This window comes from Rhododendron vialii, chromosome 4a (genome assembly GCF_030253575.1).
Source record: "Rhododendron vialii isolate Sample 1 chromosome 4a, ASM3025357v1".
NCBI lineage: Eukaryota > Viridiplantae > Streptophyta > Magnoliopsida > Ericales > Ericaceae > Rhododendron > Rhododendron vialii.
The window spans coordinates 40630836-40644359 of NC_080560.1; the positions used below are offsets into that span (position 1 = coordinate 40630836).

At 39.9% G+C, this 13524-nt stretch overlaps 2 protein-coding genes across 2 annotated transcripts; both read left to right on the forward strand.

Moving 5' to 3' along the window:
• The first annotated feature begins 6522 nt into the window (after nt 1-6522).
• On the forward strand, nt 6523-7461 carry LOC131324036 (uncharacterized). The gene has a single exon (XM_058355866.1). The coding sequence runs from the start codon at nt 6523-6525 to the stop codon at nt 7459-7461; it is 939 nt and encodes a 312-aa protein (XP_058211849.1).
• Nucleotides 7462-7697: 236 nt separating this feature from the next.
• Nucleotides 7698-13323, forward strand: LOC131322764 (serine/arginine-rich SC35-like splicing factor SCL28). The gene is made up of 7 exons (XM_058354219.1): nt 7698-7992; nt 9256-9333; nt 9602-9766; nt 9885-9943; nt 10128-10167; nt 11751-12050; nt 13015-13323. Exons 1-7 carry the CDS (start codon nt 7841-7843, stop codon nt 13022-13024), a joined length of 804 nt encoding a protein of 267 aa, XP_058210202.1. The 5' UTR covers nt 7698-7840; the 3' UTR covers nt 13025-13323.
• Nucleotides 13324-13524: the final 201 nt, after the last annotated feature.

The window sequence follows — 13524 nt, forward strand, 5'->3', positions numbered from 1 at the left end:
GAAAACGGGGCCGCAGTTTTTAAAAGTATATTATTGAAAACTTGAAAGCATAAGATGCTATCTAATCCAAGATTTGATTACAAAGAAAATGAGTGAGAAAATAAATGCTTTGCTGGGAAGTGGATAGTGAAGCCATTATGACGACACTCAAGAAGACTCTGTTGTTTCTCACATTTGATTCGCAGTCTCTATCTATCGCAATAAAAAAACATACTACTGCTAAAACTCTGTGTGAAATGGTGTGATGGTTGACCGGAAATAAGCAATATATACCAGCAAAGGCTAGTTTTGGACCGACAATGGGTTGTCTTTATCTTTATTTTTAAAAAAATTGTATTGGTTAGTTTTGCGTTAAACTTTTGTAAATTATTGATTCATCTCGGCGAAAGGAATTAAAAAATTAAAAAATTATGATCGAAATTTGGTAAATTTGAAGTTTTAAATTCGCACTCAAGTTATATTAGGCTATTTTCGTCTCTCAAATTTACAACTATGTCATTACTGAAACTTAAGTTTGTCCATTGGTGTGTTTCATAGTGAAGGAAGTTTTTAATCCAATTTTTACTCAAACTTGACTAAAAATTCGAGTAAGGGCGGGAGATGCTCTTACTAGACCTTCGTTTCGTTTGGCTTAAAAATGACAAGATAAGTATATGCTTAATTTTTTGTTCAGGCATCCATTAAAAATACCATGTATGGAGTAAAAATATTAATCTTTTATTTTCTCGTCAATATTTTATTTTACTTCCACTTGTCTTGTTTCAATAGCAATGAGTGTCCACATCAACTTACATACATCTCGGCAAATTTCTTTCTAGGTTCATTATAGAAAAACCGTCAATGCCGAGACCAAAGGATTCATGAGGAAAATGCTCGTGATCTATCACGAAAAGCCTACTCCTTGAAAGTCGAACTAGTGACCTATGCTTGCAAGACATTTATCTAAAGTCCCAGCAACATAAAGGGGCCCATTACCTGTGCGATATCTTGGAGTGTAACGACCCTGAATTTTGGTCTATAAAAATTTCGTTAAAAATTTGAATTTTATTTAATTTACTTATTTTCTTTTGAGTGACTATATGTTTTCTTGTAAAATTCGTTGTAGTTAGATTTTGGTCTCAACTAGAAACCCTACTTGGCCAATTTGGTTAATTTCCAACCGACTACTTGGAGGAACCGAGCAACCTGTAGCAGGCCGAACATGAGTTCGCTACTTAGCAACCGAGCCCGTGCCTTGCCGAGCACGCATCTTCAGCACGGCTCCCGTCCCTGTTCTGCGACAGCCCTTTCCATGACCACGGACTCGTTGTCGGATCGTCTCGTTGACGGCCACCTTCCACGGCAAGTCACCTGTGACTGTCCTCTCCTGTCGATCTGACGCCCGATCGACGAAGGCGTCTTCGGCCACCCGCAGGGCGAGGCCACTGCCGACCACGGCTAGCCGCTGGTTTTGCATATTTTTCCACGTGTAAAGACGGTTATAACAAGCAATGATCATGAGCGCACATGGGTATGCCAGCTCAGCCCTAAAAACGGTTACCAGATCTATTTGGTGACGTCATGATGACACTGCCTGACCTGTGCAAGGCACGTGTTAGTGCTTGAAGATCAAGTGAAGAGATTCTATAAATACCTAGCAGTGAAAACCCTAGAGAGGTACATGCTACTACATACTCTCTGATAATCTTCTGCCTACTCTCTCTACACATTACTCATCCTCACGCCGGAGGGCCTTGCCGGGACAACCCCCGGCCTGGCCTTTAGTCGTGCGCTCATCGTGCAGGCTGCGTGGAGAAGGCGAGGAGACCACTGAATCAACGAAGGAAGGACTCGAGTCGGAAGAGAGGGGCCACACACAACCAACTTACCTAGTTACTAGTTGGACCTTTTGAAACCCTTGGACCTTTTGAACCTTTGCCTTTACCCTTTGGTCCATAATGATTAGGGTAATTTTTGTCCATTGGATAATAAACTTTTTATAAAAAGTACATGTAGTCTTTTCAAAATTTTATTTTAAAGGTACTTGCACTCTTTTAACCAATGGTTATTAACCGCAAGGGAAACTATTATCCATTGGGTAATAACCGTTAGGAAAGTTAGTGATCATTGGATAATAGAGACTTTTGACCAAATAAAGTACCGATGTGACAAGGAAACTTTCCAATAAAGTTGATTTGACTTGTACTTTATTATTATTTTATTGGGGAGAATCCTAGTCAAACTTTTTAACCCTAGAAAATTACTTCCTTATTTCCTTTTGTTAAATTGGTTTTACTCTTTGTCCTTTGGACAATAAAAGATTAGGGGAACTATTATCCATTGGATAATAGAAACCCAATTCTTTATATTAAAGGGGTTTTGAGCAAAGTACTTGAATAGACTTTTATAATTATTTTGAAAAGTACTTTTGATTATTTTTTCTAATAAAAGTACCCTAGTAACTATTGTCCCTTGGACAATGATTGATAGGGTAATCTTTACCCATTGGTCAAAAGCCTTTTCTTTATTTTATTTGGTAAGTACATATATATATATCACATGTGTATTTTCAAAAAGGACATGTAGTCTTTTCCAAAAACTTAAATTATGATTTAAAGTACTCGTACCTTATTATCCATTGGACGATAACCGTTAGGGTATTTATTATCCATTGGGTAATAGAGTTATTCTTTCACCAAGTACATGGGTTTATTAAATTAGTCTTTTTTTCTTAAAACCCATGTGATGAAGTACCCATATTTTAATTTGAAAGTACTTATTAGCCTTAGTAGCCTTTAAGGCCTAAGATTTTCCAAAGTACTCCTTTATTATTTTGTATTGGGGTTTTTACCCAATTGGATTTATTTATTGGGGACTTGATCTTTCTAGATTACAAAGTACCCTAGTTTATTTATTTAATCAACATGTGCCTAAATTAGATTTCTTTAATAGGATTTGGATTTAGAAAATCTTGTACCTTTGTACTTTTCTTATTCTTTCTTGCATTTATATTTATATATATATATATATATATATATATATATATATACATGTGTGTGTAGTGTACTAGGGAGAGAGAGAGAGAGGGAGAGAGACCCGAGAGAGAGAGAGAGAGAGAGAGAGAGAGAGAGAGAGAGAGAGAGAGGAGGAAGGAGAGTAGAAGATAGGATTGTATTTCCTTGATCTTTCTCATCTTTTCAAAATCCTTGGTGAATCTTTCTCCTAACCAAACATAACTCCCATTTGTACTTCTAGGATTTGTTCAAACCAAATCTTGTACCCCTTGTCTCCTATCCTTCCAACAAATCTCCCATAAATCCCATCCTTGGTACAAACTAGCCTTGCAAGCTACCTATATAGGCCTAAGTCTTTTTATGCCTAATGACAACCTATGATGGACCATTATGACATAATCCTAGCCTTTATTAGCCTTAGACCTTGACTACAAGCTAAACCTAGGTTATGACTACCTAAAAAGCCTAAGATCTTAGTTGATTACATAGCCTTACACCTAAGATTTAGATTGGACAAACTATGACTTGGTTGAAAGGTTGATTTGATGACTTGATGGAGCAAAATCCATGGGAGATATAGAGAGAGAGAGGGCCAGCCATAGAGAGAGGGGGAGAGCCAAGGTTTTGCCTATAAATAGCACCCCATGTTTGCCATTCAACTCACACCTTCACCTAGCAACTTCTCTCTCCAGAAAAATTGTATTCTTTCTTTGATTCTTGTTAGTTCTTCCTTTGTTCTTGAGTAGTTCTTGAGTTCTTCAAGAAACTCAACCTAGGCCGCCACTAAACCGCCACTCGACCACCCTTCGATCCAAAAGTAGTGGTAGTATTAGTCAAGTAGAAGTTTCGAGAGAAACCTTTCTCTTTCGAAGCTACCGGAGACCACCGTAGGAAGTTACTCCGTCCGACCACCGACGTACTTTCCGTAGCCGACTACCGCCAAGAAGTAAGGTAGAGTCCCTCGTCCACTAACTCAACGTATAACGTAGAACTGTATGTTGGAAAGTATAATGTAGAACCCCTTGACCCTAACTCCACGTATAGAACCGTATGATATAAAGTAGGTTATCTTTATTTACGTACTTATCGTTTGATTAGAAGTATTCGTATTTTGATCTTTAAGATAGTTATGAGTATGCGTATATGAGTTGCTTGTATTACTTGTGGTATGTGATAAAGCATAAGTGATTTCACTCCAAAGACGTCCGTACATGTGGCGTTGTGCTTTGAATAAAGCATAAGTGATACACTCCAAAGGCGTCCGTATATGTGGCGTTATGCTATAAGTAGTGATTGAGCGTGTTAAAGTAATATAGAATTGGATGATCTTGTTAGAAAGATTCATGTCCTACCGCGGAGTCTTTGAATGTAACGAGACACGAGAACCGAGAAAGTAGAAATATGACACCTAGGGTGTAGTTAATTAAAAGAAATGTTTTCTGAGGAAGGAAATATTTTTGAAACAACATAATGACCAGTTTTGGGTGACATTATGTGAGTTGTGTGCGTGTGTAAAAGAGACATTTGAAAAGGTTTTTGAAATGTTTTGAAAACCGCAACGTGGCCGGACTTGGTAGCCCGTTGTGTGTATGAAAACTCGTAATGTGGCGGGACTTGGTAGCCCATTGCGTGGATTGTGAAAACCACAATGTGGCCGGACGTGGTAGCCCATTGTGTGGTGTGTGTTTTGTGTGTGTTCCAATGGGATCCGGGAAAAACGGAACCATTGTGAGGTTGTGTGCCAATGGGAACCCGGCGCGGCGGAACCATTGTGAGGATACTCGGGAACCCGGCGCGGCGGAACCGAGGTAGGGTGTGTGTAGCTTGGTTATCCGCGGTACGGAGCCAATGCAATTATTTTTGTGTGCCAATGGGAACCCGGCGCAGCGGAACCATTGTGAGGATACTCGGGAACCCGGCGCGGCGGAACCGAGGTAGGGTGTGTGTAGCTTGGTTATCCGCGGTACGGAGCCAATGCAAATATTTTTGTGTGCCAATGGGAACCCGGCGCGGCGGAACCGAGGTAGGGTGTGTGTAGCTTGGTTATCCGCGGTACGGAGCCAATGCAATTATTTTTGTGTGCCAATGGGAACCCGGCGCGGCGGAACCATTGTGAGGATACTCGGGAACCCGGCGCGGCGGAACCGAGGTAGGGTGTGTGTAGCTTGGTTATCCGCGGTACGGAGCCAATGCAAATATTTTTGTGTGCCAATGGGAACCCGGCGCGGCGGAACCATTGTGAGGATACTTGGGAACCCGGCGCGGCGGAACCAAGGTTGGGTGTGTATGCTTGGTTATCCGCGGTACGGAGCCAATGCAAATATTTTTGTGTGCCAATGGGAACCCGGCGCGGCGGAACCATTGTGAGGATACTTGGGAACCCGGCGCGGCGGAACCAAGGTTGGGTGTGTAGCTTGGTTATCCGCGGTACGGAGCCAATGCAAATGATTTTTAAAGTGTGTAGCTTGGTTATCCGCGGTACGGAGCCAATGCAAATGTTTTTGTGTTAAACAAATGGTTTTTTGAAAGGTTGTTTTGTAAGTGAAAATGTTGACACGGTCTACGATGAGTCGCGTAGAAGAAACTCTGAAATCTTGGACACCAACGATAGTTGATTAACGAATGTGGATGTGTCATTGATTGTTAACTACGTATATATACTTATCATGTGGAAATTGATGTGTTATTTCCTATTGTTTATAAGTTATGGGTTAGCGGGTATGAGATTACTCTGCTGAGCTTTGTAGCTCACGGTGTTGCCTTTTGGTGACCCTGACATATTATATCGGTGGCGACGCTGGTATAATGTGTCAGACTTTGTAGATGATCAGGGTAAGCAGATCACCGTGGAGGCTTTGGAGCTGAGGAGCTGGCAAGAATAGAGGAGCTGAGGAGCTGTAGTTAGGAACCTTAGAACCCCTTCATTTGTGTAAAATATTGAACTCTTGTGAGAGTATTTGTTGTAATAAGAGCCAGACTCCATTTGATGTTATCAATAAAATGTTCTTTTAACGTACCCAAAATTCAGGGCGTTATAGATTTTTATCAATAAATTGTCTTCTTAACGTACCCAAAATTCGGGGCGTTACATGGAGTACCTCTCATCTCTACACAGGTTGAAGTATGAGGATTGTATACAGCTTAAGGAAAGAACCCAACAAAGATAGCAAGTTGGCCAAATAGAAACCTCTCTTTTGGGGGTAGAGCTCTTCTGATCCAGTCTGTTCTCTTCAGCATGCAAACTTTCTGGTGCTCTTTGTTTATTCTCCCTCAGAAAGTCATTAAAGAAGTGGAAGCTTTACTCAGAGCATTTCTTTGGTCAGGGCTTAATCTAAAGAAGGCTAGGGCTAAAGTGAAGTGGATGGATGTTTGTACTCCGAAAGCAGAGGGTGGATTGGGTTTCAAATCTCTGAAAATGTGGAACAAAGCCTCCATGTTAAGACACCTATGGTCTTTAAGCAAAAAGGAAGATACTTTATGGGTCCAATGGGTGCATAGCTATATCATCAAACATCACAACATCTAGTACATGCCTATCCCCATCGAATGTTCTTGGACAATTAGGAAACTTATGAAGTTAAGAGATTTGGGCCAGCTCTATGTTAAACACACTATAGGCAATGGCAAGTCTACCTTCCTTTGGCTGGACAATTGGCACCCAAAAGGCCCTCTGTATAAACTCTTTGATGATAGAACTGTGTCCAGGCTTGGCTCATCCCTTTATGACAAAGTCAGTTCTGTAATTGAGCATGGTGCTTGGCATTGGCTTAGACCACGCAATAGGGTCATTCAGCTGATCCAATCCTCCACCCCTACCTCTCTTCTTCCTCTCGGGGACAGTAAGGATGTGGTCACTTGGACTTGTTCCCCTTCAGGTAGCTATTCAACTAAACATACTTGGGAAGCTATCAGAAACAAGAATCCTAAGGTAATCTGGTCTTCTCTTGTTTGGTTTTCTCAAAATGTTCCGAAATGGGCTTTTATCTTGTGGATTGCTTGCCTTCACAAGCTGCTCACCAGAGATAGACTAAAGCGATGGGGTATGCCTATTGACCCTCATTGTATCTTATGCTTGCGACATGATGAAACTGCCAATCACCTTTTCTTTGAATGCTCCTACTCTAGTCATATTTGGCAGTCTATATTGACCAAGTTTCAAACTATTAGAAGTTCTGGGAACTTTGATATGAAACTGAATTGGATTTTGGCTCACTGCAAAAGTAACTCATTTCGAGCTATTCTTATCAAGCTGTCCTTCGCTGTAGTAGTATACCACATTTGGCTTGAGAGAAATTCTAGAGTATTTGGTGGAAGACTGTGGAGCTCTGAAATAGTTTTTGCTTGCTTAGAGGAAAATCTGAGGCTTCGAGTTTCTACCTGGAAACATTTTCCAAACTCAGTGGAAAATGCAAGGCTATGTCAACTTTGGAATCTTCCCATTAGAATTCTGCGAACTCCCCCTCATTAGAGTTTTGATTCTTTCCTGCAGATTGTTGTAGGTTTCCCATGTATTGGTTACCTTTGTTTCTGGGTTTTCCCATTGGTTTTCTTGGTTATTGGTTATAATCAATTACCACAAAAAAAAAAAAAACATAAAGGGGCCCAAATGTAGTAGTTTAAACTACTCGGGGCTACGAAATTCAAATCGGAAAAGACAGGGGGGTTTCACAGTAATTTATCCCAAACCCTCGAAACTTTATAGAGGGGTTTTCATACATAGGGGGCGTTTCAGCCCCGTATCTGAGAGACCCTCGAGAGATTGACCATTACTGTAAATTTTAGGGTTAGGGTTTTGCACGAACCAGCTAGGGTTTAGGGAGAGAGAGAGAAGAGAGAGAAGCATATCGATGGGAAGGTACCGAAGCAGAAGCAGAAGCCCCAGCCCGAGGCGAAGCAGCAAGCGATACGACGACCCTCGAGACTCCTCCAGGTCTCGCCGCGACCGGCGCTCCCCTGCTCCTTCTGGTCTCCTCGTTCGCAATATTTCGCTCGACGCAAGGTCCTTTTCGTAATCCCTCGATACGTATATGTATAGATTGATAGATTGGTAGATAGATATATCGAGTCGTAATCTGTTGCGTTTTGCGAACTTGGACAGTGACTTGATTTCTTGTTACATATATTAGTAGTGGAACCAAGCTATCGATTGAGTATCCGTTTTCAGGCAATCTTAACTTGCCCCGGATTTTCCCCTCAGATAGTAGAAGTCCACGGAAGCCTTGTTTTGAATAGTTGGGTGTTTACAAATGAACGAACTGAGCTTTTCATGGGCAGCTCGAGGGTTGGCAGTTATGGATTATAGACAACAATAATCAATCAAAGTTCACGAAATGGACTATAGACAACAATAATACATTTGCATGTTCATTTCCTTGAAAAGAAATATTTGATTTGCATGCTCATAATTAGCGGAAGATAACCAGCCTAAATCAATTTTTTGCTTTCCTTCAACACCTGATCGAAACATTAACAACTCCACGATGAAACCACAATAAGGAAACCAAAACAAACATGATCTAAGAAAATATCAGATAATCCCGGAGGGCAGCCTTCTGCCTCTCGAGTCCGGTTCTGGGGCTACAAGCTCCCACTCCACCACCGCCGCCGGATCAGAAGGTGGCCGTGAGATTGAGGGTTCTGATGATTCCGTCGCAAACTCCGGTGAGAACATGTGTGATTGGTAGTATCTAGTAGTGTTTAATGTTCCTCGTACAAATTTTTTGTTCAAGAAAAATACTAGAATCACTGTTGGTAGTGAATCTCGTAATTTCAGTAGAACTGTAGAAGTAGACAAGAAATCCATCGAGAATACAAACCTTTCGGATTAGCTTTTGACAAGACAAGACACGGAAGTCTCACTTTACAGATTTGAAATTTACGGGTGTGAGATTCAAATGAGATGAGAGAGAGAGGTGGAGAAAACCTTTAGGGATTAGCTTTTGACAAGACAAGACAAAAAAATATAGGTGAGAAGAGTAACATAGTTGCAGCATTTACCCCTTGCTGTCATGGAAATTTGAAGCTTAAACTTGCTAGAGAATGTGGAGGAGGTGGTGTGGCTGCTTCATGAGGCAAGTAGGATCGTTTATCAATTGCGGTCATTGGAGTTTTGGCCATTGTGAGAAGAATGCCCCCTCCCTAACCCCTTTACCAAATAAAAAACATCATCATTCATTTCGTTTTATGTAGTTGGGTTTCAATTTAACGTGAAACACTGTCTTTTAAAAAGAGGAAATCTAATGATTCTGAGTGATTCTTGCAGGCCAGAAGATCTTAGAATCCCATTTGAGCGATTTGGTGCGATAAAAGATATTTATCTACCCAAGAATTACTACACTGGGTATGCCAACTTCATCTATTTTGTACTGTTTGTTTTATTGTAACTTTGTGTTATCGGTTAGTTATTTTCTGGTTTCTGCAAAGATCTAGTTTTACATTAAAGTTCATTGCATAACCAAAGATTCAGAAATTAAAGATTTAAATCTTACGTTTAATTTTGAAAGTACCTGCCAAATAGGTGGGATTTTTTAGTTTTACCAGATTCTTATATCTCACAGTGACATTTTTGACAGTTTCATGGCTTATTGTTGTTCTGATAAATTTTTTAGGGAACCACGAGGCTTTGGATTTGTGAAGTTTCGTTATCCTGAAGATGCAGCAGATGCAAAGGAACAGTTGAACCGTACAGTTATTGGAGGACGCGAGATAAGAATTGTTTTTGCTGAAGAGAACAGGAAGACACCTCATGAAATGCGTCGGACTACACGCCCAAGGTCTGATAATGATGTAGTTTGTTTATTCTTCTGCTGTATCATCAGTTCTTTTCCTTTGGAAAACTTTATTTATCCTTAAAGCAGTTTTTGACTGTATTTGGCTTATTTTTCTGTATAGTGGAAGGGGAAGTTACAGGAGGCGAAGTCCAGTGGGGTCACCTAGACGCCGCCATCGCTGTCAGTTCATGTTTTAAACCTTTTCCATTTGTTGATATTTTTCAGATAGGTGTTGTTTATGGGCTACACATTTCTCATAGTAAAGATTTACACTTTTATATCCCTCCATTCATCTCATGACTGGAGGTTCAGTTCCATGAGACCTTTTCCCTCTGATAAATTATTGGCGTGTTTTCTATGACAGCTTACTCAGGCTCCCTTTCCCCAGCAAGAAGTGATTCAAGGTCTGGCTTCATTTCTGTAAAAGTAAACCTAATTGCATTGGTTTTTTTTTTGGGTATTCGGGATTCCGGGGCTTTCATTTCCACCTGACAAACTTCTTTGTGTTTTTCTGGAAGGTTTCATTTTAGTTCAATAATTGTTTGCTTTTCCCCTCTCTTTTTTTTTTTGGCTGTTCGTACACATACTAACTTTACCGAGAATATCAAAATACTACCTTTGTTTGTTGACGGGTTGAACATATATTTCACAATTTTGCGAACTATAATTACTGTTACCCAGAAGGGTGGTACAGTTTATATAGTTTGTGCATGTGACTTTGTTTGGTTTGGTTTGGTTTTGTGCCTCTGTATAGTTTATCTGCTTTCTGTCTTGATTTCTCTTATTTGTTTATATTATCGTAGTTTTTAATGGAAATAGTATTTGTTTCCTTAATGAGAAGATTCTAGTGTTACTTGGGAAGTATTACTATTTTTACCTTCTTTCCATTTGCCGCTGTCTGTTCTGAGTCTTGTGAGTTTGTTCCTATATTTTGATCAGAGGTTATCTGCCAGACGTGAGAAATATGAGTGCTTCTTATTCTAATATTGGTGTCCTTTTTTAATTCAAGTCTCTCTCTCTCTCTCTCTTCTTTTCTTTTTTTTCTTATGCCCTTTCATTGCTGTGATTACCCCCTTTTACACATATATTACGCTTTAGAGTGTGCTGTACATGTTCCAGTGGATTTAAATGATACGTTTCAGTGGCCTTGTTGGTGCAGATTCTAAGTGAAAAAGAGAGAAAGAATTCCGTATTAATAAAGACGGACAAAGATCATAAAGTCACGCGTGCTTGCTTACCTTTCCATCAAAGCCTCTCCTGAAGTTTCATTTCTAAACTCACCTTCATCAACAATAACCTACAATTTGCATGGGCCTTTCCTATTTATGCCTTATGGGTTGTAAAGCTTCGACCGTCTAATGGAACCAACTTGTTGATCATGGTTTGTTAAATGATTACAATCACACAAGAACTTCATTTGCTTTCTTGTTTAATTTGTTAGTTTGATATTTTGGTGTTGCATACTATCCAGTTAAAGAAAGAACATAGAGGTTGTAGTTGGCCAAAGAAAGAATCGTCTTCAAATATGGGAACTGTTAGACGTACAGTGGGTTGTTCAAGAAAAGATAGTGTGTTGTAAAAAGTTGCACAAGAGAGCTGTGAAGTTATCTGATGCTGATCAACCAGTACACCATTTTAAAGACTTAAAGTGTGTTTCGATCAAAGTATCATGTTTTTGTGCAGAAAACTCTTAAAGGTTCAGGTAAAGGTCAATTTCAACTGCTTGGCTTTTGAGGGACGTTTATGTAAATTCTCTTAATTCAAGCAACTTATTCAGTTTCTATTTTCCTAATCAAGCGTGTGCCAAATTTGCTTTTTTGGATTAGTTTATTTCTCGCCTTGTGACAAGTTTGTCTTGTGGGGAAGCCACAATGCTTATGCTTCTAGTTGGTCTTTTATATGTAGTTAGATGCATCAACTAGGCTTATTTTCTCAGTTGTACTATGTATTTAATTTTTTTGTATTCTCTCCTTGTTCATTGATACAGGGATCGCAGGGCAAGGGATGATGATTACTCTCCACGTAGATCTAGATCTGTTTCGAAATCAGTTTCGCCCCGTGATGAGAGAAATTATAGGTCAAAGATGAAGTCTCCAAGGCGTTCTAGATCCATTTCCAGGTCTCCTTCTCCACGCGATAAGAGGAATTACAGATCTGACCTCAGGTCCCCAAGCCCTAGAGTGAATGGTAAGAACCCGCATGATGAGAGGTATGATGAACAAAGCAGGTCACAGAGTCCAAGGAGAAATGCGCGGATCCCCTCGAGGTCTCCTTCTCGATCCTTAAGGTACTTACCATTTCCAAATAAAGTCTTGGATGGATGATAACTATATGACAATCACCCAATGTGGTGGAACTCTTGTCTACTCATATTGAGGTTTTGATCTGCATACGGGGCTTGCGTAATGACTTTATTTTTATGTTTCTGAGATGCAAACTTCTAGAAATGGTTTATATGTGATACCATGGCCTTCAGGCTTAAGCACAAAAATTCCAGCAGTCAAGAATTGAGAGTTAAGTAACAGGGGCTTGGTGTTCGTGGCACGCATGGGACTCTTGCCATAAGCTTCAAATGTGCCGAGTTTAGTACAACAAATTGCCCAAAAAGAAATTGATTCTTTACATTTTTTAAGCAAATTATATCTATATTTCATATGGTATTGACATACATTTATACACATGTACACATGTATGCAATATTCTGTGAGGCTTTCATTGAGCTTGAAAATTTGAAGGCATAATATTTCATGACGTCATCCACAATTGACCTCTCTATTATTTCCTGCCATTCTTCTCACATGATCTATTGTTTAGATTGCTACAAGGTAGACAGCAATGCCGAAGTTCTACCAGAGGGTCTTGTTTCCTATTTAATCTCTACTTTCAAGTTTTTTACTTAATTTGGTTTAGTTTTTGGTTTTTTACCGTTACACGCTTCAATGTTTATGCACTGTAACCTCTCCTGATGTCAATGATCAGTACCCTCTGTGACATATTGTTGTAGTCATGATTATAAATTGGCTGACTCGCATTCATACACATCCATGCGGTATCTTTATAATCATTTGTGCTTCAAGGCTTCGTCCTTTGGATTGATTTGGGTAACCTCTCATGTGATCAATACTGTTTATGCACGTATTAACCACGCACACGAGCGTGCCTCCTGTTTGGTGCTGAAGGGATATGTCGTTCTAGCATAGTGGATTAGAGAAGTTCTGTACTCTCCCTAATTCATTTGTTTTTCTGTGCAGTCCTCGCTGATGGATGTTTGACTTGCGTTTCTGTTGTCCTATGGCCCTGTCCCTCCAGAGTGTGCTCCTTATAAATTAAAGCTAGATGACTACCTTATATGTAGAACTTGAATTTAGTTGACTTGACATGTTACGAATGATGTTATTGCCGTTTCGTCTTTGTCTTTGTTAGACGAACCCTTGTTATGTTTCAAGGAGTTTATGATTTTCGTATTTAGCAGTTTGTATCGTTGAATTTGTTGTTATGGTTCCCGACTACTCTAAGCAGTTTCTAATTATGCAAAATGCATGCTGAACCCTATTTTGTTCTTCGAGTTCATATATGTTGATTCACTTTGCAATCCATCCAAGCATTTTGGCATGTTTTGTGCCGGGTCTCTCTATTTTTATTTTGTAGTTGCGATTTTTGAAACTGCTGGTGTGCGAACCGGTCGTTTAATTGGTTTTGAAACTGCAGTTATGATTTTCTAGAAGCAGGGGAGGTTGTGGAGACTTGACTTGACGATCTTA